General features: G+C 36.8%; 1 protein-coding gene and 1 long non-coding RNA gene across 3 annotated transcripts in view; one reads left to right on the top strand and one right to left on the bottom strand.

Annotated features, from left to right (window-relative positions):
• LOC127511044 (uncharacterized) overlaps positions 1-17,958 on the top strand; it is a 46,306-nt gene extending 28,348 nt beyond the window's left edge. Inside the window, exons 6-9 of one of the 2 annotated variants that reach the window (XR_007929823.1) lie at positions 11,964-12,078; positions 16,373-16,560; positions 16,915-17,837; positions 17,878-17,958. This is a non-coding gene — a long non-coding RNA (uncharacterized LOC127511044). The remainder of the gene's footprint in view (positions 1-11,963; positions 12,079-16,372; positions 16,561-16,914; positions 17,838-17,877) is intronic. The other variant, XR_007929822.1, reaches the window with a different exon arrangement.
• Positions 15,485-23,555, bottom strand: part of cpm (carboxypeptidase M) — a 41,347-nt gene continuing 33,276 nt past the window's right edge. Inside the window, 5 exon segments of the mRNA XM_051891372.1 lie at positions 15,485-16,525; positions 19,960-20,108; positions 21,704-21,778; positions 21,781-21,855; positions 23,015-23,185. Coding sequence (XP_051747332.1) covers positions 16,268-16,525; positions 19,960-20,108; positions 21,704-21,778; positions 21,781-21,855; positions 23,015-23,185 — 728 coding nt within the window. The 3' untranslated portion in view covers positions 15,485-16,267.

The raw sequence follows: 23,555 nt of genomic DNA, 5'->3' as shown, positions 1-23,555 counted from the left end.
CATTATTCAGCTGAAACCAGTTCAGTGTTGATTCAGCTCAGTTCTATAACTGTAAAGTTTTATGAAATTAGTTCAATTCAGCTATAAGCAGCTCAATAGAAGACAATAGTGTCTTTATTCAGCTCAAGTCTGTTCAGTGTTGATTCAGTTCAGATCAATAACAGGTCGAATCAGCTATAAAGCAGTGCTACAGAAGACAATAGTGTTATCATCTCAGTTCAGTTCAAGCTTTTGTTCTCATCCAGTAGTGTCAGTGCAGTCAAATCAATAATATAATTTTACTGAATATGAAGTGTTTTTAAAAACGGCAGCTAAATAAGCCAAAGGCGACAGTGGCAAGGAACCCAAACTCCATTAGGTGACAGAAATGGAGAAAACAACCGTCAGTCAGTGAACCAGTTGAACGAAATGGCCAAATGAACGAATATGGTGTGATTTATTCCAGGCTGCATCACAAGTCAGATAGTGGATAAATATAATTCAAAATGTTTTATCCAGCTTGAAGATACAGTACGTCACATTGGCATTTAAAATTATAATAATAATAAAAAAAAAGCCTAGGAAAGAATCGATTGATTCTTTGCTTCTGCATTGGACTTTTGTGTCACCCGTTTTGCCTTTAACAAGTTTCCTGCTCAATCAACTGTGACGATGTGTCAGCATTATTTTGAGCTCTGCGTGTGTGTCTGCACACCAGTGGCATATGATGGAGTCGGCCTGATGCTGCCAAATCGAGCAGGGCAAATAATTCAAATAGCATGTGGGTAGAACAAGATAATGAGGACCTCCACCAGGAGGGCGGATGATCCGCCGCATAAAAACAGAGAGGAGCTAATATAGCTGCAAAACTATCACAATGATTTTCACTTCAAACTGACTTGAGATCTGCTGCTTTGCCTGTTTGGTGAACAATAAGTTACCAGGCGCTTATTATCGCATTTTATGTCTGAAGTACTTCTATCGTAAAAGATAGATCTGATTTAGGTTGCAGAATGGATTCTTTGTTAAGTCGATATTCCAATAAGCTGACAAATTCTATGCAGAATATGTTCGTTCACGGCTGCATGTGACCTTGAACTGACTAATTAACAGTTTCTTTCAGGATAGCAAGTAAAGGATAGCACCAAAAGTCATTTGTCTTATTGCATCTCAGTCACACACAGTAATGAATGCATTTGCTCGTCGTCATTTGTTCATAATAAAACTAATTTGTTTTTCTTTCCACCCTTCATTTTGCTGGCCAGATGTCTGATTTGTCCCACATGCGATGAGATTTCAGGGACTATTAGCCATTCCGGGATTGTTAACGTAAGACCGGCTGCGTCTCGCTTCCAATTAGACTAATAATGTGTCCGATAGCAGCAGTCAATGAGAATCTCACCTCGTCTCCTCCATATTTGTTCAGTCATCATTAACACACCATTACATTCACTGACCACAAATAGAGGCACGTATCGACGTCCCCCCGTCTTATTGTTTTTGCTTTGTTGTCTTCAGAGGTAATGTTTCATTACCTTTTGAATGAATCCTGAGGCTGTTATTGTTTCATCTGATCGGATCGGTACTGTAATGAAAGCGCAACATACAATAATGAATGAGGTGTCAAGTTTAAAGGATGTTCATGAGGAATATTCTCCTTCTTATTGGCAGAAATAATGGTGCAATTGGTTTAAAACAACATGAGATCACTTCACTGGTAATAATAAGGCAGATTTGAATGAACAATTAATAAATCCTTAGCTAGCAAAGGTTTAATATCAGTATGCCGAGTCTCACCGAGGGATTCAGACCAAGTTCACCTGACTTGAATGTTGAGCTCTTTCACTCTGATTGGAAGCCCGTCTTATCACCCACCACATGAGTCCAGCACCTGAGAGGCATGTCAATAGTGCAAAGCAACCATCTAGTTCAATTCAACAAACACACAAACAAGTCGGCCTCGCTTCCAAACAAAGCCTGGGGTTGAAGGATAATTTCAGCAATCAGCTTTGCAGAAACAAATGACAGTGCAATTACCAATGTGTTTTCAGCGGCTGGTTCATAATTCACATTATTGTTCCACAGAACAGGTAATTAAAATGTATAAAGCCAGATTATGTTGAGAATTTCATGTCTGTGTTTGTTAGTTAAAGGCGTGTGGTGAGAAACGGAGGTCTGGTTCAGCGAGCGTCGTGTTTTCTCAGCTAGCTGCCAGTTTATGTACTTTTGTGCTCTTGTAAGTCACTATGATAAGAAAAGCATCTGCTATGAACATGACCGACCGTAAATGTAAACACACCGTGTGAAAGACATTTTGTCAGCTTATGCAGGAGGAATGGGAAGTTAGTAGGTTTATAATTAAAACCAACATAATTTAGCATAATCTTTTATGAAAATATCAAAAGAGTCGCGAGCTGACAGTTCGCGCCGCTTGTAGCAGTTAAATCATTTAAAGCTTTTCAGTCTGTTGTCTCTCTAACCGTGAACAAACCAGCCCACGCACATGGACGTCTCTCTGGGGTTTCTGAATATTACAGGTGTGTGTTCGAGCGTCCAGCTCTTATTCTGATTGCTGCACAGTCGATTGCCAGACATCCACCAGCCAATGTTCCCTGCCAAAACAAATTGACTAGATATCCTGCATTTCATATGCATTATGCATTGATCTGTACCAGACCGTAAAGGGATCTGACTGTATTTCACCATCACCACTTTTCATTTGGAACAAAATCATGCATTTAAAAATATTCCATTAAAATAACAAACTCTTTAATCTTACAGTTTATTATGCACAGAACCGTATCCATTAAATTAAAACAGAGTGGCCATCTGCTTGGTTTTGAGTTTTAGTGAAGTTTAGTTGACAGTGCCACCAAAATCTTATCTATAGCCGCTTTTCCACTGAAATTACCTGGAACAATTTGTCCCAGGAACCTTTTTTTCCCAGGAACTTTTTCCCCCCTAGACCTGTTGCTGTCTGCGTTGCATCGCTGTCTAAAGTACTGTGAAGATTAAGTCCGGTGACGTAGGACTGCGCGACACTTTCCAGTTCCCGCTGGATTTCGTCCTCCATATATAAGCTTAATAAAGCCTGAACCTCGTTGTCGGTCCATTGGTCGTATTTTTTAAACTCAATTGTTGATTTGATTAGCAAACAACTCTTACTGCAAGCTAAGCAATAGACTTTTAAAATTGGTGGTTGAAATAAAATGTTGCGTGGAGCCAACCAATTCCCACTCCCGGAAGTTCCTGAACTTTGAAAAAGTACTACCTCGTGAGCAGGGACTTTCTGAGGAGGAAACTTTTACTCTGAACTTCATTTAGACCCTGGTTCCTGCCGTCAAAACACATCGAGTACCACCCCAAAGTCCCTAGATCCTGGGAAAAGTTCCTGCGGTGGAAACGCAGCTTATATAAAAGTCTGACTAAGGGACAGTAATATTTATTTATTTATTTACATGACTTTCTAGAATGCTTGATTCTGATTCACTAAACTGTTGTCACCTGCAACTGTCTCCTACACTGTCTCTTGTATCACTTCACACTCTTTCTTCACACATAATAAGATAATAAATATAAGATGGTTAAAATTTAACTCAAATCAACATTAATATCTAGTCATTTACATATTTGATCATTAACGCAGCTCATGAAAGAAGGCAGGCATGTGATTTTGTTTTGCGCAGGTGTGGATAAACACAATCTGTTGGGCACAAACCCAAATTCTGAAGCCAAAAAGACTCCTAGTCTCATTTAAAATGTGCATTTATAATCATTAACACATCCTGAAAGTGTTTGTTTTTCCTGATTTAAAAAATTCAGTGAGGCTGTCAGCTGTCACAATGTTTACTTTAGGTTAGATCAGCCTAAATTATATATTGTACATAATATATTATTAAAAATATTAAATATATAGACAGTCCTATATTAAATATTAAATGTAGGACAGTCTGATCAAACTCTACAGTAATACAGTAATTTAATTCTGAAGACCACATACATATTTTCCACCTTTGATTTTTCTCCATGTTCAATAACACCTCAGAGTGCCCTCTTCTTTCTGTTCTCTGAATACATTCATTGGAATAAAACAACTCATCCAATTTATGTCTAGAAACACGAATATTTCACAGTGACTCATAACAACTGAACGTCGGATGCCTCAGGCTTTAATGTAGTTTTACTTCCTTGACTGAATAAAGAAGAAAATATACTGCTTCCAAACTTAGTAACTCAAGCTGTCACATTGAATTCTGTCCCAAAAAACTTGTTTCTGACTTATGTTTTGGATTGTCTTCTTAGATAAGAAGGTGTAGACAAACATGATTAGAGATTTGTTAATATGTATTGCTTGTTAAAGTACATTTAAATGAGCTCTGGAGTGGAGGTGGTCCAATTTGTAGTTTCTTTAACGCCCACAGCTGCTCAGAGCCACAGAGAGGAGCAAATAGTTCCTTTGTTTTTATGTTCTGCGCTACATTAAGGCTGTTTGCACAAGAGCCTCTTTTGAACTCAGAAAGAAAATGAGCATAATTCACTTTAGGAAGAAGTAGAGGGCATCTGAAGTCATTCCACCATAGGCAATCTGTTCACACAGAAGCAATGCGGTTAAAACATTTATGTTTACTGAAATGGATAAAAAGAACTGGTCTAATAAATATCTGTTTGTTAAAATCAATCATGGTGGTTTTGGGTGGGGTGGGGGAAGTATTATTGGATTAATTCTCATAAATTAATTAGTAATTATATTCACTTGTCAAATTAATATAAATTAAATGCAGTAAACTAAGATTATAATTAATTAAATAATTAACTTGTTAAACTATTAATAATGATTACATTACAAATAGAACAAAATGAATGTAAATGTGTCAAAAATATTTAATATAATTAAGTGAGGGATTGCATATCTGAATTTCATATTATTTAGTGAGGGATTGTCCATTTAATTTTTAGTCTTTAGATGTTTTTTTGCATATATTGGTCAATTTGCTATGATTTGGGTGCCTGATAGAAAGGCATTGTGGAAAGAAAGAATTCTTATGTATGAGAGACAATAAGCCAATGGCTGTGAGAAAGAGCAATACTGCCACCTGCAGAAATATTTAGGTCATGGAAAGAAATATTAGCTGTTCTTTTTTTCTTTCAATAACCTTACGTTCCTGACCCGATGCAAGACTTTAGTCATTCTTCCACTTGCTTCATTTCTTCATGGTTTTAAAAAAGAAATGCATCATTTCACAGCCCCTTTTGAAACCGTAAGGGTGGTTTATACAGGCTCAAATTGCCCTGAAGGGATGTTATGGAATTTTGGTCATGGTCCTTGATGTTCAGCCTTATTGGATCAGAATGTATTCTGCAGCTACACTGCAAGGACTGCTTTTTTTCGGTGTCTCTTGAATGATTAATTTGGCGTAAATATTTGGTTACATAACTACCAAGTGCACCCCGTGTAATTCCCGCGGGTGCGGCTTTTCGCGTCACATGCACATGATTGGCGTGGTGCTTGTGTGAGTTCGGAGAGTTGTTGCTAACTGAAATGTAGGCCTACGCCTTTTTACTGCTCGCCTCTTCCTTGTTTGTTCGTTGTCTTTGCCCAGGTAAGTTGTGTAATGTCATGTGAAATAATTAGCAGAGCGTTGTTTGTCACTGAACTTGGGTAACTTAGTTCTCTCGCTTGATGTAACAAACTTAGCGTGGTCGCGTTTGTTGCCTTAAAGGGTTAGTTCACCCAAAATGAAAATTATGTCATCATTTTACTCACATTCGTGTTGTTCCAAACCCGCAAGACTTTAGTTTATCTGCGGAAAACAAATTAAGATAGTTTTAATAAAATCTGAGCCAGTTCTGTACACTTTATTGACAGCTACGCACATACCACTTTGACGCTTCAAAAATTCATTAAAGAGATCGTAAAACTTATCCATGAATTGTTTAGTCCAAATTTTCTGAAGAGACATGATCGCTTTATATGATAAACAGATTGAATAGTCTTTTATTCACATAAAAACATTGATCAGCGAACATAAACAGAAGCTCAACCGTACATGATGCGCGAGAACAAATCTCGTTGGTTCTTGCGGAAGCTGCATACCACGCGAGAATGAACCTCATTGGTTCTCACATGTCAAGCAAACATGCCTGAATGTTTATATGTGAATAAAAGCCTAAATTAAATTTGTTCAGTGCATAAAGCGATCGTCTCTTCAGAAAATTTGGACTAAACCACTCAGTTGATATAGTTTTACAATCTCTTTATGAACTTTTTGAAGCGTCAAAGTGATAGTTGCATAGCTGTCAATGAAATCACTCAGATTTTTATTATGGGTTTGGAACGACATAATTAATGACTGAATTTTAATTTTTGGGTGAACTAACCCTTTAATAGGGTTTAATGTGTATTTGGTTGTGGTTCAATAATTCTGAATTTCTTTCCTTGCAATTCTGAGGAAAAGAACTGCGTGATAAGCTATATACTCGAAAATCTTGCAATTCTGAGTTTAGTTCTAACTCGCATTTTTGACTTTTGTTTTCCAGAATGGTGAGAGATAAATTCAAATTGTGAGGAAAAAAAGTCAGAACCATTTTCTGTGGCAGAAATAAGCTTAATAGGTATAATGGGAGCTATACAGCGTTTCCCGATAATTACGTAGACTCTGGCGGCCTGCTACAGTTTCACAATGTTTTGCGCCATTGCTTTGTCAAAGCATCTGTCAAAGGAACTAAAATAGACAGAACAATATTTCTTAGTGTCTTTATCAAATCAAGGCTACGATTTAATTAAGTAGCCTATACCCCGGTGAAAAAAAGGCTTTATTGTATTTCAAATATATTCCCTTTTCAGTAGTACTTTGTAACAAAGAATTTTATCATTTTTATTTATATAAAAAGTAGGCTGCTGTATTAACATCATGCTTTTACTTGTTTTCACAATAAAATGTTTAACACACTCTAAAATAATTGTAATTTAGTAGGCATATGTTTTCTAAAAATGTTTTAGAAGAATATAGCCTATACTTAGTGAAAGTTATGTTTAATTTTTAAAGTGTACTTGTTTGAGCTTTATTTAAAAAAATATATATTTTAGGTATAGCTTATTTTAAACTCTATGCTTAAAATTGTCATTAAAATGCTCTGAAAGTATATTATAAAATGCTTTAATTAATATCCTGAAGTTGTAATATAATTTACATTAAATTTGAGTGAAATTTTACATATTCATGCTTGGAATTCACTTCACTTCATTCACTTCATAATGCGTTGAAAGCACTATGCGCTATGAAGTGTACTCTTGTAATTGTGATTTACGTGTATATTTATTAAGTTTATACTGGCAGAGAAGTATCATTTTACAATTCTCATTGGAATTTAAATGTCTCTTTAACTTTCTTGATGCAGAGTAGCCTCTGTTCTACAGCTCTGATTTAAGAAGATCATTTTGTTCAGTTTTATAATGCTGAAACCATGTAAAGATAAAATAAAAATTGTTGGACTTGTTATTGAATTGTTTCCATTAATAACGTTATGTTATTTATTTCAGTGGACTTGGAAACAAGTTCAGCATTGGGGATAGTCCCCCAAGTAATTCAGCCTTTAGTAAAGACTACTGGTAACACATTTAAAATACTGCATTGTGTAAGTTATGTAATGTTGAAAGTGTGTTGTACAAAGTTGAGCTACTGTAAACCCACCTGTTCAAAGTAATTAAATAGAATTTTCAAAAAAATCTACTTATTCTACTTATATTTTCAGTTCCTGTGACATTTTCTTCCATTTTAAAGGGTTAGTTCACCCAGAAATAGAATTGAATTAATTAATTACTCGTTCCAAACCCGTAAGACCTTCGTTCATCTTCGGAACACAAATTAAGATATTTTTGATGAAATCTGAGAGTTTTCTGAAGTTTGATGTTGATACTGATTATTTTTGGTTAATTTGAACTCTTTGAGATTTAAGTAAACAGAACTTTAACAAAAAAATTATAACTTACATTATTAATTATAACTACTTAGGCCTATTTCTATTGTTTCAACATTAGTGTGTTCGTCTGAAAATAAAACATACATTCAAGATTGAAATGAGGTTGACTCATCAACATGTACCACCAGCCCTTTTGGTTGAAATCATTCACAGTGCTTGTTCTATTTTGGAATTTTGCTTGATAAGTCAGAGTTCTGCGAACGGCCAGCTGCTACTGTGTGCTGAGGTAAAAGTAAGTAAAAATATCTTTCAGTTAATCATTTTTACACATTAAATGTTAAATGTCTCTTTATAGTTGCAATGTTTTATACTTTAAAGCGTTTAAAACTTTTCTGCTTCATAGGTTTGTAACTTATCATCTTGTTTATACACCAGTCCATGACACAGCGGGCAAACTCTGAGGTAAATGTTGGAACTGTTTTAGTTATTTAAATTTGCAACTTGCCAAACCCCCTTGTGGAAGAAGAATGCCCTTGTGTTTACAACTGTGACAACGAACGCTTTCCAGGATCAGCTAAACACTGGATTCTCAAAAGCATGTAAAGTTTGCGGCTCCATTGTTGCAGTAAACTTTCTTGAATGAATAATTCATTAGATGCACTTCGATCTATTATTCTAAGGACATCGACTTTTACATTTTCATGCCCCTAAACATGAGGCGGAACAAAACGTACTGTGATTTGTTGTTATATGTCAGTCAAACGTCATCTTGGGCAGTCCTTGGCCAACGAAAGCTGCGATAGAGTCCAGACCTTCTGCCATCAGTCTGAAGCTCTGGCTGCGTGAGACTAACTCTTCACTAACACGCTGTGCATATATTTATTTAATTAAAAATCGAAAATCACAGCCTTTGTGATTTCATAATCGCACTGTCAAATCGTGATTTTGGTTAATTTTGATTAATCGTGCAGCCTTAATGGAAATTCAAAGCCTGTTTGAAAAGTCACTAACGGTATGTTCAGTTCGATTTGGGATGGTAAACTTTGATCCGGCTTGCGTTTCCTCCACCAACAGTACCCTTACTTGATAGGCATGGTGTATGCGAGAAAGTAGAGGTCGACATCATTCTCGCATGAAGAAGAAAGTGACAGTAAACAACGATGGAGGACATACACCAGCTTTGTTTGAGACAAGGCTGAAGGAAAAACAGCCATTCCCCTTGTAGCACGCGCAAGTGATGATTCTCTGTCAACCAATCAACGTTCTGCAGTGAGTGTAGCTCCACCCTTTTGGTACCAGTACTACTGCTACTATTGTGCTAGGTACCCCAGTGGAAGGGTCCCAAAAAAGTGGTGGTATGGTTCGGAATTAGGGTACCATTTACAAACTTCTGACAATGGAAACAGCAAAAATTGCATACCGTACTGAACCATACCGCTCGGTGGAAACGAGCCATAAATGTCACTAGATAACGTCATGCGCTAATTAGCACATCCATGACATCATGCGCATTTGCATTCTGGCTAGTGTCAGCCCTTTACATTTGTTTGCTTCACTCCTACTCTCTGTGCTCACATAATACAGCCAAATTCCAAATAACATTGTTTTCATCTATATATTTTTCTGTTTCTGTTGTCAGACAATGAGATGAATATTAAATGATGACTGAAACACGGCCCATTAAGTCTACATGTTAACCAGCAGTCACTTCCAAGCTGCTGCTTTGCACTAAACTCCTGATTTATAATCGAGATGAAAAAGTATTCTTGTCGCTTCATAAAATTAAGGTTGAACCACTGCAGTCATGTTGACTGTTTTAAAGATTTCTTTAGTACCTTTCTGGACCTTGAAAGTGGTAATTATTTTGCTGTGTATGGATGAGTCATATACCTCTCGGATTTCATCAAAAATATCTTAATTTGTTTTCCGAAAATGGTCTTACGGGTGTGGAACGACATGAGGGTGAGTAATTAATAATTATTTTTGGGTGAACTAACACTTTAATGCCATGGGAAAGGTGATTCCAAATCACATTAACTGAAAATATTTGAGTAATACAACATAACTTTACTGTAATCAGGTAAAAGTAGCATGTAATCAAATATTTAAACTCTGAAAACTATTATATTTAGGTTCATCAACTAAAAGTTAATTTGAATTCTGTTAACTTAATGATGTTTACAGTGTAAGTAAAAGTGTTACTTGTAAATTTGTAATGTTCTAATAACAATTAAGGTACTTTTTAATTTCACTAAGGAGCCTGTAATTAGTCCCCAAACAAGCATATACTCAGTGTACTATTTGAAGTTAGCACACTAAATACATTCAAATTGTACTTTACAATTAATTTATTATTTCTATACTTGGAGCAAACTTCAAGTTAACTAATTATTAACACTCCTTTATACTGATCATCATTAGTGTCTGCAAGTACACTGAAGTATGCCAAAATTGAATAGGCTATACTTATAGGCATATTTTCACCAGGGTATACTGTCCACCTTATTGTTCAACGCAGAAGTAAGGTGTTTTCTGTGAATGTGACTCCAAATTTTTTTAGCCGCTCTAGGGAAATATCAAGAAGGTAAACTGTGAAACTGCGCTAAAACCCATCGTGTTTATAATTAAAACAACGCATTAAATGATATGGTAAGAAATACAGCTAAACACAACAGGAAGCAAATGACACCGGAAGCCAGACATTAAATTTACAAATAGCCGCGCATGCTCTTACTTGGTTAATAAGGTGGACAGGCCTAGTCTGTGTGCTGTGTGTTTCAAAGATAGGGGCCATCTTACCCCTTTTTTAATATTTTACATTTTGTGCTACAACTACTAAATTAGCAAAGGTTTCTATTTATTTCCTATAATAACACATAGGCGGATGCATCATCATCCTGCACATGCTAAAACGTATACCTAAATGTTAGTTTAAAAGTAAATCCACGTTGTTCTTAAGGGGTTCATGTTGTTTTCATCAGGATTTGATAAAAAGGTAATGATGATTTATTTATTTTTTTTTCCCTCAATTGCAAGTTTGTCACATTTCAGACTTTCTAGCAATTTAGACATCTGACCTGAAACCATGCACGAGATGATGTGACTGTTTAAGATGTCAAGTGTGACTTGTGAAATTTGGTGACATGAAATGGTGTACAACAATGCGGTTTATTTATGTTTTACTATTGCTCCCCATAATATTTAAAATTCTTGAATCTGCTCTGCTTCTCCATTATGCGCTGCTCTGTATATAAACAGCGCTAATCAACAGCGTTAATCAATGTCAAAGTCTTTGAGATCAAATCAAAGGTGGCAGACTTTAGGCTACTATTCACAGAAGTCAAGCATTCCAGCATGAGGTAAGAAGCTTAACATTAAATATTTGACAACTGCTTTAAGATAGAAATGTTAAATGACTGAAATAATATGGAAATTTGACAGTACTTTTCAGTAAAATTTCACTCTTTTGAAAAATGTATGTGTTTCATGTAAGTAACTGAATGTGACAAGACACGAAACATTAATGGAGCCATTTTCAGCATATTGTGTGTTAAATTTTAATGGTTCTCGACCCGCCTAATAAAATATTCTGTCCAGTGTACCCTTACCTTAAATGAATTGCCCGCCACGTTGTCGTCACAATCTTCTGCTGACTGGGATTTCTGAAGGGGATTTTGTGCAGGTTGGCTGCACAATGTCATAAATCTGAAATCTTTTTGAACTTTTGTTCATTCACACACCTTAAGGATAAAACCTATCCAAAGTTATATGCATTAGGCCCCAGGTGACAATGAGAGATCAGTGTCAAGGTGATACATTTGAGGTCAGCGAGAAAGCTACATAGCTTAAGAGTAGGAGGACACAAAGGATAAAGCTGAATTCTGAATGAAACGGTAATTTAAAGACAGGCATAGTGAAACTAGTCACTAAAAGTTTCATAAGAGCTTATGTTTTAAAATATAGGAATAATGCTTATTACTGTTTCAAATATATACACACAGAATATTAAATAATGAGTTTTGCCATTTGTTTGATTTAAGTATCTTCATGTTGTATGTTCACAGATCAGTTGACCTGTGCTGAAGACCTCTCCAGACCCTGTAAAACTGTCTCTCAGCCGTTTGTCCTGCGTTGCTGGAATGGCACACTATGGGCAGCTCGCACAGACTCACAACAATGGTGAGTAATGGTGAATTATGAAAACCTTTTAAAATGAGGTATGAAATCCCTTTTATTTGAGTTATTATAATCTTAAAATATAGACTGTAGAGACGGAGCATAACCACTGCTATGTAGAATACAGGTTATTTGGATGTGCAGTCAGCAATATTAAACAAACTGAATAAAATGTTTTTACATTTAAGTTAATATAACTCATGGGGTTATTATTCACTAATTCCATGAGATAGATGTACATTTCAGACATTTTTGCCTTTCATTAAAACCTGTAGGCTAATTGAGTCAACTTTAATTCATGGTGTTGGTATTAGGTCATATCTTTAAATAAATTACTGGCATATAAATACAGTAGTGGGCAAAAGTGATCTCTGGCTTAGAAAAATTGCTATCTTCACCCTGTCTTCGAATATTATAAAAAAAAATAATAATAATAATAAAGATGATAAAGATCTTGTAATCATATTGTGTGGCTGTGCTTAGACAAACAGTAGTTAGTAAACTAACAGTAATAACTGATGAGCTTTTTGTTTTTCTATGCGTTTTTTTGCATAGTAAAGTAAAACCCGTGGCTGTAGTTTGGCTTTTTTGCCACACAATTTTGTCAGATAAATACCTTAACCAAGTTTAGTGTTCTGCTCTTCCCTCAAATATCCCCTTTTGGTCACTACTGTATGTAGTCATGTATATACAACTATATACAGTGGGTACGGAAAGTATTCAGACCCCCTTACATTTTTCACTCTTTGTTATATTGCAGCCATTTGCTAAAATCATTTAAGTTCATTTTTTTCCTCATTAATGTACACACAGCACCCCATATTGACAGAAAATTGTTGACATTTTTGCAGATTTATTAAAAAAGAAAAACTGAAATATCACATGGTCCTAAGTATTCAGACCCTTTGCTCAGTATTTAGTAGAAGCACCCTTTTGATCTAATACAGCCATGAGTCTTTTTGGGAAAGATGCAACAAGTTTTTCACACCTGGATTTGGGGATCCTCTGCCATTCCTCCTTGCAGATCCTCTCCAGTTCTGTCAGGTTGGATGGTAAACGTTGGTGGACAGCCATTTTTAGGTCTCTCCAGAGATGCTCAATTGGGTTTAAGTCAGGGCTCTGGCTGGGCCATTCAAGAACAGTCACGGAGTTGTTGTGAAGCCACTCCTTCGTTATTTTAGCTGTGTGCTTAGGGTCATTGTCTTGTTGGAAGGTAAACCTTCGGCCCAGTCTGAGGTCCTGAGCACTCTGGAGAAGGTTTTCGTCCAGGATATCCCTGTACTTGGCCGCATTCATCTTTCCCTCGATTGCAACCAGTCATCCTGTCCCTGCAGCTGAAAAACACCCCCACAGCATGATGCTGCCACCACCATGCTTCACTGTTGGGACTGTATTGGACAGGTGATGAGCAGTGCCTGGTTTTCTCCACACATACCGCTTAGAATTAAGGCCAAAAAGTTCTATCTTGGTCTCATCAGACCAGAGAATCTTATTTCTCACCATCTTAGCAAACTCCATGCGGGCTTTCTTGTGTCTTGCACTGAGGAGAGGCTTCTGTCGGGCCACTCTGCCATAAACCCCCGACTGGTGGAGGGCTGCAGTGATGGTTGACTTTCTACAACTTTCTCCCATCTCCCGACTGCATCTCTGGAGCTCAGCCACAGTGATCTTTGGGTTCTTCTTTACCTCTCTCACCAAGGCTCTTCTCCCCCGATAGCTCAGTTTGGCTGGACGGCCAGCTCTAGGAAGGGTTCTGGTCGTCCCAAACGTCTTCCATTTAAGGATTATGGAGGCCACTGTGCTCTTAGGAACCTTAAGTGCAGCAGAAATTTTTTTGTAACCTTGGCCAGATCTGTGCCTTGCCACAATTCTGTCTCTGAGCTCTTCAGGCAGTTCCTTTGACCTCATGATTCTCATTTGCTCTGACATGCACTGTGAGCTGTAAGGTCTTATATAGACAGGTGTGTGGCTTTCCTAATCAAGTCCAATCAGTATAATCAAACACAGCTGGACTCAAATGAAGGTGTAGAACCATCTCAAGGATGATCAGAAGAAATGGACAGCACCTGAGTTAAATATATGAGTGTCACAGCAAAGGGTCTGAATACTTAGGACCATGTGATATTTCAGTTTTTCTTTTTTAATAAATCTGCAAAAATGTCAACAATTCTGTGTTTTTCTGTCAATATGGGGATGAACTTAAATGATTTTAGCAAATGGCTGCAATATAACAAAGAGTGAAAAATTTAAGGGGGTCTGAATACTTTTCGTACCCACTGTATGTATGTAAATTATGTATAGTGCCTTTCACAAATAATGATCCAAACAAAGCAAGTTTTGTTGTTTTTGATGTTTCTGCGATTTGCATCTTCTAGCGGCCCACTGTAAACTCCAAATCCCATTTTGAAAAGACTTTCACACCTATAGATTGTTAGTTTTGTTCTGTATGTGTTCATGCAAGTTACATGCGAGTACAACTGTCCTCTTATTGGTCGGAGTTTCACAGCTCGTGGCTCGTTATTCAAAAAGTTATCATCAAGAGGATTGACAAGTTCGCTCCATGGGCTTATTGTGGCTTTATTTGTAACTGTTGAGACACTATATGAATGAGGTCATCATTCCCGCTGTTAAATTATATACTACATTCTTATTAATACTGCAGCAAATTCAAACGCGCGCTCTATGGATCTCCCAGTGCTGTCTTGAGGTTAAGTGTCGAGACACACGGCAAACACTGTACAAATGTTATAATGCAGCTAGAGCACGAATCAAGGCTTTGTCGGGACAGCATTCTCGCACAGATAAGCGCAATTACGCAACATTTTAAGATGAAAATGTGCTCTTTTGGTTTTCAACTGTGATAACTAATCTGCTCACTCACAGAATCAGACACTGCTGCTTTTTATATAGCACATTTTCCGTTATTATAATCACATTTGGTTCATTGGTCCGTTGGGTCAGATAGCTTCACATCTCAAGCGAACCGCCTCAGAGTTCATTTGCAGTTGGGCCAAGACCACCTGAGAGATTGTTTTGGCGCGGATCCGAGCGCAACTGCCATGTTCACATATGCCCAAACGAACTGAACCAAGGGAGGAAACTCACCAGGTTCCGAAGGGTGTAAAAGCCAGGCAGGAAATGTAAATGTGTGTAATGTCATTATATATTAGACATATTTGTATTTGAAGGCATTTTTTGTTTATATTCCCGACTAGGGTCCCCCCAGTGAACATGTAATACATTTTAAGCAGTGTTTGGCTCGTTATTCAAAAAGTCATATATTACTCATTACTCCTTTCAAAAGTTATAGTATTTTATTATTTCCAGGCAACAGTAATTTGTTACACAACTCATTATATTAAAATAAATGTTTTAAATATTCATACATGTGAAAAAATCAGACAGTAAGTCCTGTGTTTATGATGTTTATTTGAAGGCACTGCCAATCTTTGTAATGTGAGACTCAGTGAGGTAGAAAGAGCACCAGTTTTTTTTTTTTTTTTGGCTTGGTTGTTTTCAGTCTTCATGTTACACAGCTGCAAATACACATTAAGATACAAAAGGTTAAGATCATTTGCCTGACAAACTACCTGCAGCATCTTCAAATCATAAAACAGTCATGACTAGTAAGTTTCTCAAAGAGTTAAAAACTGTATACACATACCCTTCAACTTATATAATCTTCATATGCCAGTATTGTAGAAACTGGTCTTCCAATATTGAAAGCAGATAAGCAGGCATCTTAAATTTGACAGCATTATAAAACATTAAATGAAATGCAGAAGGAATTTGAAACTAACAGTACGTTAACAAGACAACAATGTGCTAAGAACAGAAACCTTTTTTCCTTTGATTTTTTTTTTTTAAAGGTTTTGCGTTCAACTGTATTGTTTTCAAAAACTTGCACTTTGAAATCTGTTTTCAAGCCCCCAAAACGCATACGTTTTTAGTTAAAGTGGTTGAGCAGTTCTTGGTAAAAGAATTGCCAACACGCCCTGTGGCACTGCAACCACTGTCACCAAACAAGGCTGTGGATCAAGTCTTTACATGCTCCACGTATAATATTTATTCAAATTGTTTGACAATGCTAGATATGGCGTCATTATTTAGTACAGAAGAAAAAAAAATATTAATGTGCAAGAAAAGCAGATGACTTTGTCCTTGATGTGTCCATTAAAGCCTTTGCTCCATCTCAGGACAGCAGCAGTCTTTGGAGGATGAATAAGGTAAGTGCAATGATTACACTGGGCAGCAGGGGGGTGCTGTTCCTCATCAGATCTGTTGCTGTGTTTTCCAGATGTGGAGTGGCGCAGTACTGGGGTGGTGGTGTTACTGTTAAGCTGTTGTCACTCTGCTGAAGGAGGAAGTTGTGTGTCAGGGCAGAGAATGAGTCTGGACCATATGGCACTTTAATGGTCTGCGTGAGGGTCTTGTGTCCTGGATATGTCACCTGTAGACAAAGCAACAACCTGTAGTCAAAACTATGTATAAATGTTTGTTTGAATGTAAAACAAATGAGAAAAGCATGTATCTGACATCAATTTCACTCCATTTTAGCTTTATTGGCAATATAACAAATTAGTAGTTTTGAGCAGCTGGAGACAAAAGACCAGTAACATGTCTAAATAATCACTTTTGTGCTCCTCTTCCAGTACTATTTGTTCAGTCATGGCTGTAAAGCTGTTAATGATGTATGTTAATTTGTCCATGTAGATTTGTGTTTAGTCTGTGGGAGTGAAGTGTATGTCTGTATTCCAAATCATAAATGGCTTTAATGTGATGCGAGGATGGTACAATGTAGGGATCATGTTTCCATATTGTCTGTTTTCTTTATTTCAGAATGTCATTTCATTTATTCCGAACCTCCTCCTGTCCAAATTAACTCAGCTCTTTGTGCCCACCTCCACCTGTCAGTGGATCACCAACTTCAGCTACCAAATCAGACATTAGAAGACTACAATGGACAATCCGGACTGCTGAGAGGATTATTGGTACTCCCCTGAGGAAGAGGGCATGTCAAATCATCACAGACTCCGGCCACAACGTATTTGAACTGTTGCCTTCCGGTCGGCGAGTACACTGGGCACTAGAACGTCTAGGCACAGGAACAGCTTCTTCCCATAGGCTATCTCCCTTCTGAACAGTTAAATGCCTCCCAAGGCCAGTGTGGGAGTATTGCACTAAGGCTATTGTTTAATGCAATGTCTTAATTCATTTTTATGTATTAGAACTGTAAAAATATGTTCATATCTGTAAATATGCCTATTCTGTGTCTTTAAACTTCCCACTTTATATTAGGTGGCCTTAACTACCATACACTTACATCAAAAAAATCTATTTATTATATTCATATTGCAAAACACTTTTGCAGCTACGGGTAAGGTTAGCGACAGGTTTGGTGGTACGGGTAGGTTTAAGGGTGGGTTAAGACAGTGGTACCCAAACACATTCCTAGAGCCTCCCCAACACCGCACATGTTGCATGTCTCCTTTATCTGACACACCCATTTACTCTCTCGACTAATGAGCTGATGATCTGAATCAGGTGTGTTTGATTAAGGAGACATGGAAAACATGCAGTGTTGGGGAGGCTCCAGGAATGTGTTCGGGAGCTCCTGGGTTAAGGTGTAAGAGGTCAACAGTGTAAATATAAATGTAATTACAGGAATGAATTACTGAAATTCGTATGTATTCTAATATATTCGTATATATTCTAATATATTCGTATACTAATTTATTCGTAGCGTTTTAATGTATTCGTATGTATTATAATTTATTCGTATATATTCTAATTTATTCGTAGCGTTTTAATGTATTCGTATGTATTCTAATATATTCGTATATATTCTAATATATTCGTATATATTCGAATTTATTCGTAGCGGTTTAATGTATTCGTATGTATTCTAATATATTCGTAGCGGTTTAATGTATTCGTATGTATTCGTATATATTCGTATGTATTCTAATATATTCGTATATATTCTAATATATTCGTATATATTCTAATTTATTCGTAGCGGTTTAATGTACTCGTATGTATTCTAATATATTCGTATATATTCTAATATATTCGTATATATTCTAATTTATTCGTAGCGGTTTAATGTATTCGTATGTATTCTAATATATTCGTATATATTCTAATTTATTCGTAGCGGTTTAATGTATTCGTATGTATTCTAATATATTCGTATATATTCTAATTTATTCGTAGCGGTTTAATGTATTCGTATGTATTCGTATGTATTCGTATATATTCGTATATATTCTAATTTATTCGTATATATTTTAATTTATTCGTAGCGTTTCAATGTATTCGTATGTATTCTAATATATTCATATATCTAATTTATTTGTATATATTCTAATTTATTAGAGTTTTAATGTATTCGTATGTCTTCTAATATATTCTGATTAAGGCTGTAAAGCAATTAATCACATTAATTTTAGCTGAGAAATTTGGATAGTCATTGTGTGTGTTAAATGAGAAAAGCATTAAATGGACATTACAAAATGTTGCTTTAGAAAGAAATATTTTATTTGAATCAACATTTTTCAGAAGCTGCATCTGAATTCAAAACAGTTATGCAAAATAAAGTCATACAGCTTTGAAAAGACATGAGAGTGAGTAAGAATAATACTCCCCAAAATTACTATTGTAAAGAAGTAATATTTTAAACAAGAAACTAAAACTGCCAGTAGGTGGCAGTAAATGTCTAAATGAGTGAGTCATTGAGTCATTCATTTAATTCGTTCTAACAGCTGATTCATTCAGTAAATGCCTCTCTTTATGAATGGGCTATTGACTCATTGATTCACCCAATAGATTCGCTCAATACACAAATTCATTCAGAAACAAAGCACCAGGTGTGTTTGACTTGAAGCAGCACTGCGCAGACCGACTGGTGTGTGACGAAGCCATTTGCTCTCTAATCGGTACTTTGATGTCAAACACGAATTGGCGCTGTGCAAACTGATCAAAGTAGAAGTAGAGGCTAATGTTTTCATTGGCAAAAATTTAGCAAAAACGGACAATATTATGTTTAAAATATGCCACAATATTAACTTATTTATTGAACTGTTTATTTGATATACCAAATTTATTCAGACATCTTAAACATTTTATTCATTATTACAGTTTATTCACTATAGTAATCAAATATGACAAGATCTCAGCGTTAAACTTAGTCAGAAAACATTAATCTTAATTATGTCAGATAAAACTTAAGCAAAACATGGTCGGGTCAAAGTGTCAATTTTTGGTCCCAAATTACTGGTAGTCCACTGTATGAAGAATTTTTGGTATAATATGTCACAGTTTACTTTATTTTGATATCCTCACTTACATAAATGAACTATAGTGTCCTGCACCCACTAAAAAAAATTATACCTAATGTCTGAATAATTTTTGGTTTGACTGTAAATCAACACAACATTAAAACTTGGCCCCTCTTCACATTTGGACTTTGATTTTCTTGATGGAAACAAAAATCACAACTATCGTTATCAGCAGATATCATTCAGAAAGGAATCTCAACCTTGTATTTAGTCTGAGTGATTGAACCTTTTGACCTTGAGCTGTGACCAATGGTTTTTTTTATTATACATGGTTTATATTGTGCTCCATCTTTATTTGCTCAATAAATCCCTGGCTAACAAACCCAAGGCGCCGCATTCTTAAGGTGCCTTGTAACTACCGGAGGGACTCGACTTGTTACCGGCTCAGGGAATGCTACCGGCATTTACAACTCAAATAGCACTTTAAAATGTGATTGATTCTCACTTTTTGTAATGATACTAATGTGCAAAAATGCTCTGACTCGTCTGTAAAGCTTTTAGCAAAATTAGATTTGAAATTCACCACACGGGGTCGCCATCTTACCGTGATGGTGTAGTTGCCGGGCAGCAGCAGTCTGTAGTACTCCCCATTACGATCGGTCCTGAATGGACACAGGTTTCTTCTTCCCGCCACCTCAACTACAGCGTTTTGCACAGGCTTCCCATGTGAATCCATCACTACTCCTTTCACCCCTGTGCAAAACAAAAGACAAACTCTTTCACTTGATTTCTATTTGGACCTGATTTAATAAAAAGGTAGGTCACTACTACTTTTGTTTTACTTGGGCCTCAAGCAGCCACCTATCAATCACACACAACATCCACCATTCTATTAAAATGGGGCAGTTGTGGCCTAATAGTCAGACTTGTACCCTGAAATCAAGGTCGCAGGTTCAAGTCTCAGCACCGGCAGGAAACATAAGTGTGGGGAGTGAATGAACAGCACTCTCTTCCACTCCCATTACCCACAACTGAGGTGCCATTGACCTAACCCCCAATCACTCCCCATGCATCATTCAAAAATGGCTGCCCACTGCTCTGGGTGTGTCTTCACAGTCTATGTGTTCAACACTCTGTGTGTGTGTACTTGGATGGGTGAAATCCAGAGCACAAATTCCGAGTACGGGACACCATACTTGGCGACCCATCACCTCATTTTCTTTTTTTCACTTTCAAAATGGAGAATATTTCTCCTGGTTTTCTGTGAAACCTACATGACCTTCATCAGTTATGGAGTCACATGTAAACACTGCAGTTGCAGGTCGGTGTCTTGTATATATGAGTGACTTTTAAAGGTGAACAGCACCATCTTACAAGCAGACAAACGCAAATAACAGTAATTTTATAGTGTCTACGAGGTATTACAGAAATCGAAGGTCTCTCCAATGGTTAGCCATCTCTTTCACAACGTTGTTTAAGAGGTCTGGTTGCGTAGGTCATGATGTTTTGCTTGTGGCTGGGTTACGGGGACAGTTGGGATGGGTGTGGACGGCGGCTTTGTCCATGTGGCTGTGGGACTATCACATCACTGAAGGTTAAGCTGGTGCTGTGTGTGTAATTTCATTGCAACTGTAACAGAATATGTTTATTGTGCTGTAATAATACAGTGGCTTATACCACATGAAATTTAGCTCATTTGTTGGCTACAATTAAATGGTTTGGCAAAACAGCTTTTTTAAAAATGCTTAGCTTGTTTGTTTATTTAGTGGCCACTTACGTCTGGGTGGGACGTTTCATTGCTAAAACTGAAATCACCTACCTTCTCGACTTAATAAAAGGGCTAAAGGTGTTTTCACATCTACTGTTACTCAGAGAAATCCACTTCTTTCAACAGGAATCCATGCAATCGGGAGTTTCATGCGAGTGCATAGATTTTGATTGTTCAATTTTTGTAGTGATTCATGCATCACTATGCTACTGACAATGGAGCTTTTTATTGCCTAAATATAAGCTCGGTATGCAGAAATTTTAAGTTAGCAACATTAAAACTTGGCCCCTTCTCTTGCCTTCTCTCTGACATGATATCAGCCCAATTTGGGAAGTAGAGTTGTCAAAAGTACAGAACATGATACCAAGTCGTTATTGTCTGGGAGCGACACACCCACAGGCCAAAGGATACAGCCCAGAAATATCCCGAGCGCAGCGAAACAAGAAAATAAGAAATTACAGGCACATGGCAGTGTGTCTAAACACAAACACCACCACCCACTTCTAGTGGATCATAAGTAATGATTGAGATTAAATTATATATTTCAGTATGTGGGCAAATGTGTCTATGCTGTACCTACCTAGGTGTACTTGCTGCATGTAAGCCAGTAGTGCAGGTCTGTTGGCCTCCCATAGGCCAGGAAGCTGTGTCTCTGAGGAAACTTGCAGCAAGAGATTTCCAGTGTGAGCTCTAAACACTGTGCCCACACATAGTTGTAGTCTTGCATTCCCCCTAAAAGAACGACACATTCAACTAGTACATAACCATCGAATGGTACAAACAGAGCAGGATATTCAACTATTACTTCCAGCGTTTGTGCCACATAAACTGCTAAACACCATGTGATCTAACTCTAATAACTTTAATTGTTACACTAAATTGTTATATAAATACACCCCCACCACCACTGCATATTTTGTATGTCTCCCTCATCGGACAGACCCGATTCAAGTCTACTAATGAGCTGATGAGTTTAATCAGACATCCAAAATGTGCAGTAGTGGAGGTTATCCTGGACAGGTTTAAGAAGCACTGAGCTACAGCAATTATTTTGCTATTTTGAGATAACTGATATGTTCTGATATGAGTACAAACTGTCCATTTTATTTATATAAAAATGTGTAAAATAAAATTATCAAATGGATAAAAGTACAACCCGAATTCCAGAAAAGCTGGGACGTTTTTTAAATTTTAATAAAATTAAAACTAAAAGACTTTAAAATCACATGAGCCAATATTTTATTCACAATAGAACACAGATAACATAACAAATGTTTAAATGGAGAAATTTTACAATTTTATGCACAAAATGAGCTCATTTCAAATTTGATGCCTGCTACAGGTCTCAAAATAGTTGGGACGGGGGCATGTTTACCATGGTGTAGCATCTCCTCTTCTTTTCAAAACAGTGTGAAGATGTCTGGGCATCAAGGTTATGAGTTTCTGGAGTTTTGGTGTTGAAATTTGGTCCCATTCTTGCCTGATATAGGTTTCCAGCTGCTGAAGAGTTTGTGGTCGTCTTTGACGTATTTTACAGACCTGATATCAATTAACTTAATTAGTTGCTAGATGTTCTCCCAGCTGAATCTTTTCAAAAATTTTTGCTTTTTCAGCCATTTGTTGCCCCCGTGCCAACTTTTTTGAGACCTGTAGCAGGCATCAAATTTGAAATGAGCTCATTTAGTGGATAAAAGTGTAAAATTTCTTCGTTTAAACATTTGTTATGTTATCTATGTTCTATTGTGAATAAAATATTGGCTCATGTGATTTGAAAGTCTTTTATTTTTCATTTTATTCAAATTTAATTTTATTACGGGTTGTGTATCATCCATGTTATTTGCTGACACAATGTCATGAACAATTATTAAAATGCTGCTTTGAACACTATTACCTGATAGAGGATACCAGTGGTATCCGTTAGTGATGCCATCGACAAAGTCCGTGAAGTCGGTACAGCTGACACCCATGTGCATTTCGGTGTGGCTGTTGGAGTAGGTTCTCGCCAAGTGGATAAACACGTCGTCGTCGGGGGAGATGCTCTTGCCTCCTTGCAGCTCGCTTCCTGAATGACAATAAATGACCAGTGTTGGGGGTAACACATTACAAGTAACTTGAGTTAACGTAATCAGATTACTTTTTTTCAAGTAACTATTAAAATAACACATTTTTAAATTTACAACAAAATATCCAAGTTACTTTTTCAAAATAAGTAACGCAAGTTTTTTTTCTTTCTTTTTTTTCACATTTATTGACTGACAGCTCTCCTGTCCCCATGTTGAGAGAAATAAAGTGCAGAGGTGTTGTGTGCGCTGTGTGAACATGATGGTTATTGTAGTTCTAGACTAAATGCCAACATGCATCTCACTTGCATGAAAACATTCAGTATTCCTCAAAATGAATAAAACAGTGAAATGCAATCTCGGAATTTTACG

This window comes from Ctenopharyngodon idella, chromosome 4 (genome assembly GCF_019924925.1).
Source record: "Ctenopharyngodon idella isolate HZGC_01 chromosome 4, HZGC01, whole genome shotgun sequence".
Taxonomy (NCBI): Eukaryota; Metazoa; Chordata; class Actinopteri; order Cypriniformes; family Xenocyprididae; genus Ctenopharyngodon; species Ctenopharyngodon idella.
Note: the sequence above shows the minus strand (reverse complement) of the source record. Positions and strands in the feature narration are given on the sequence as shown.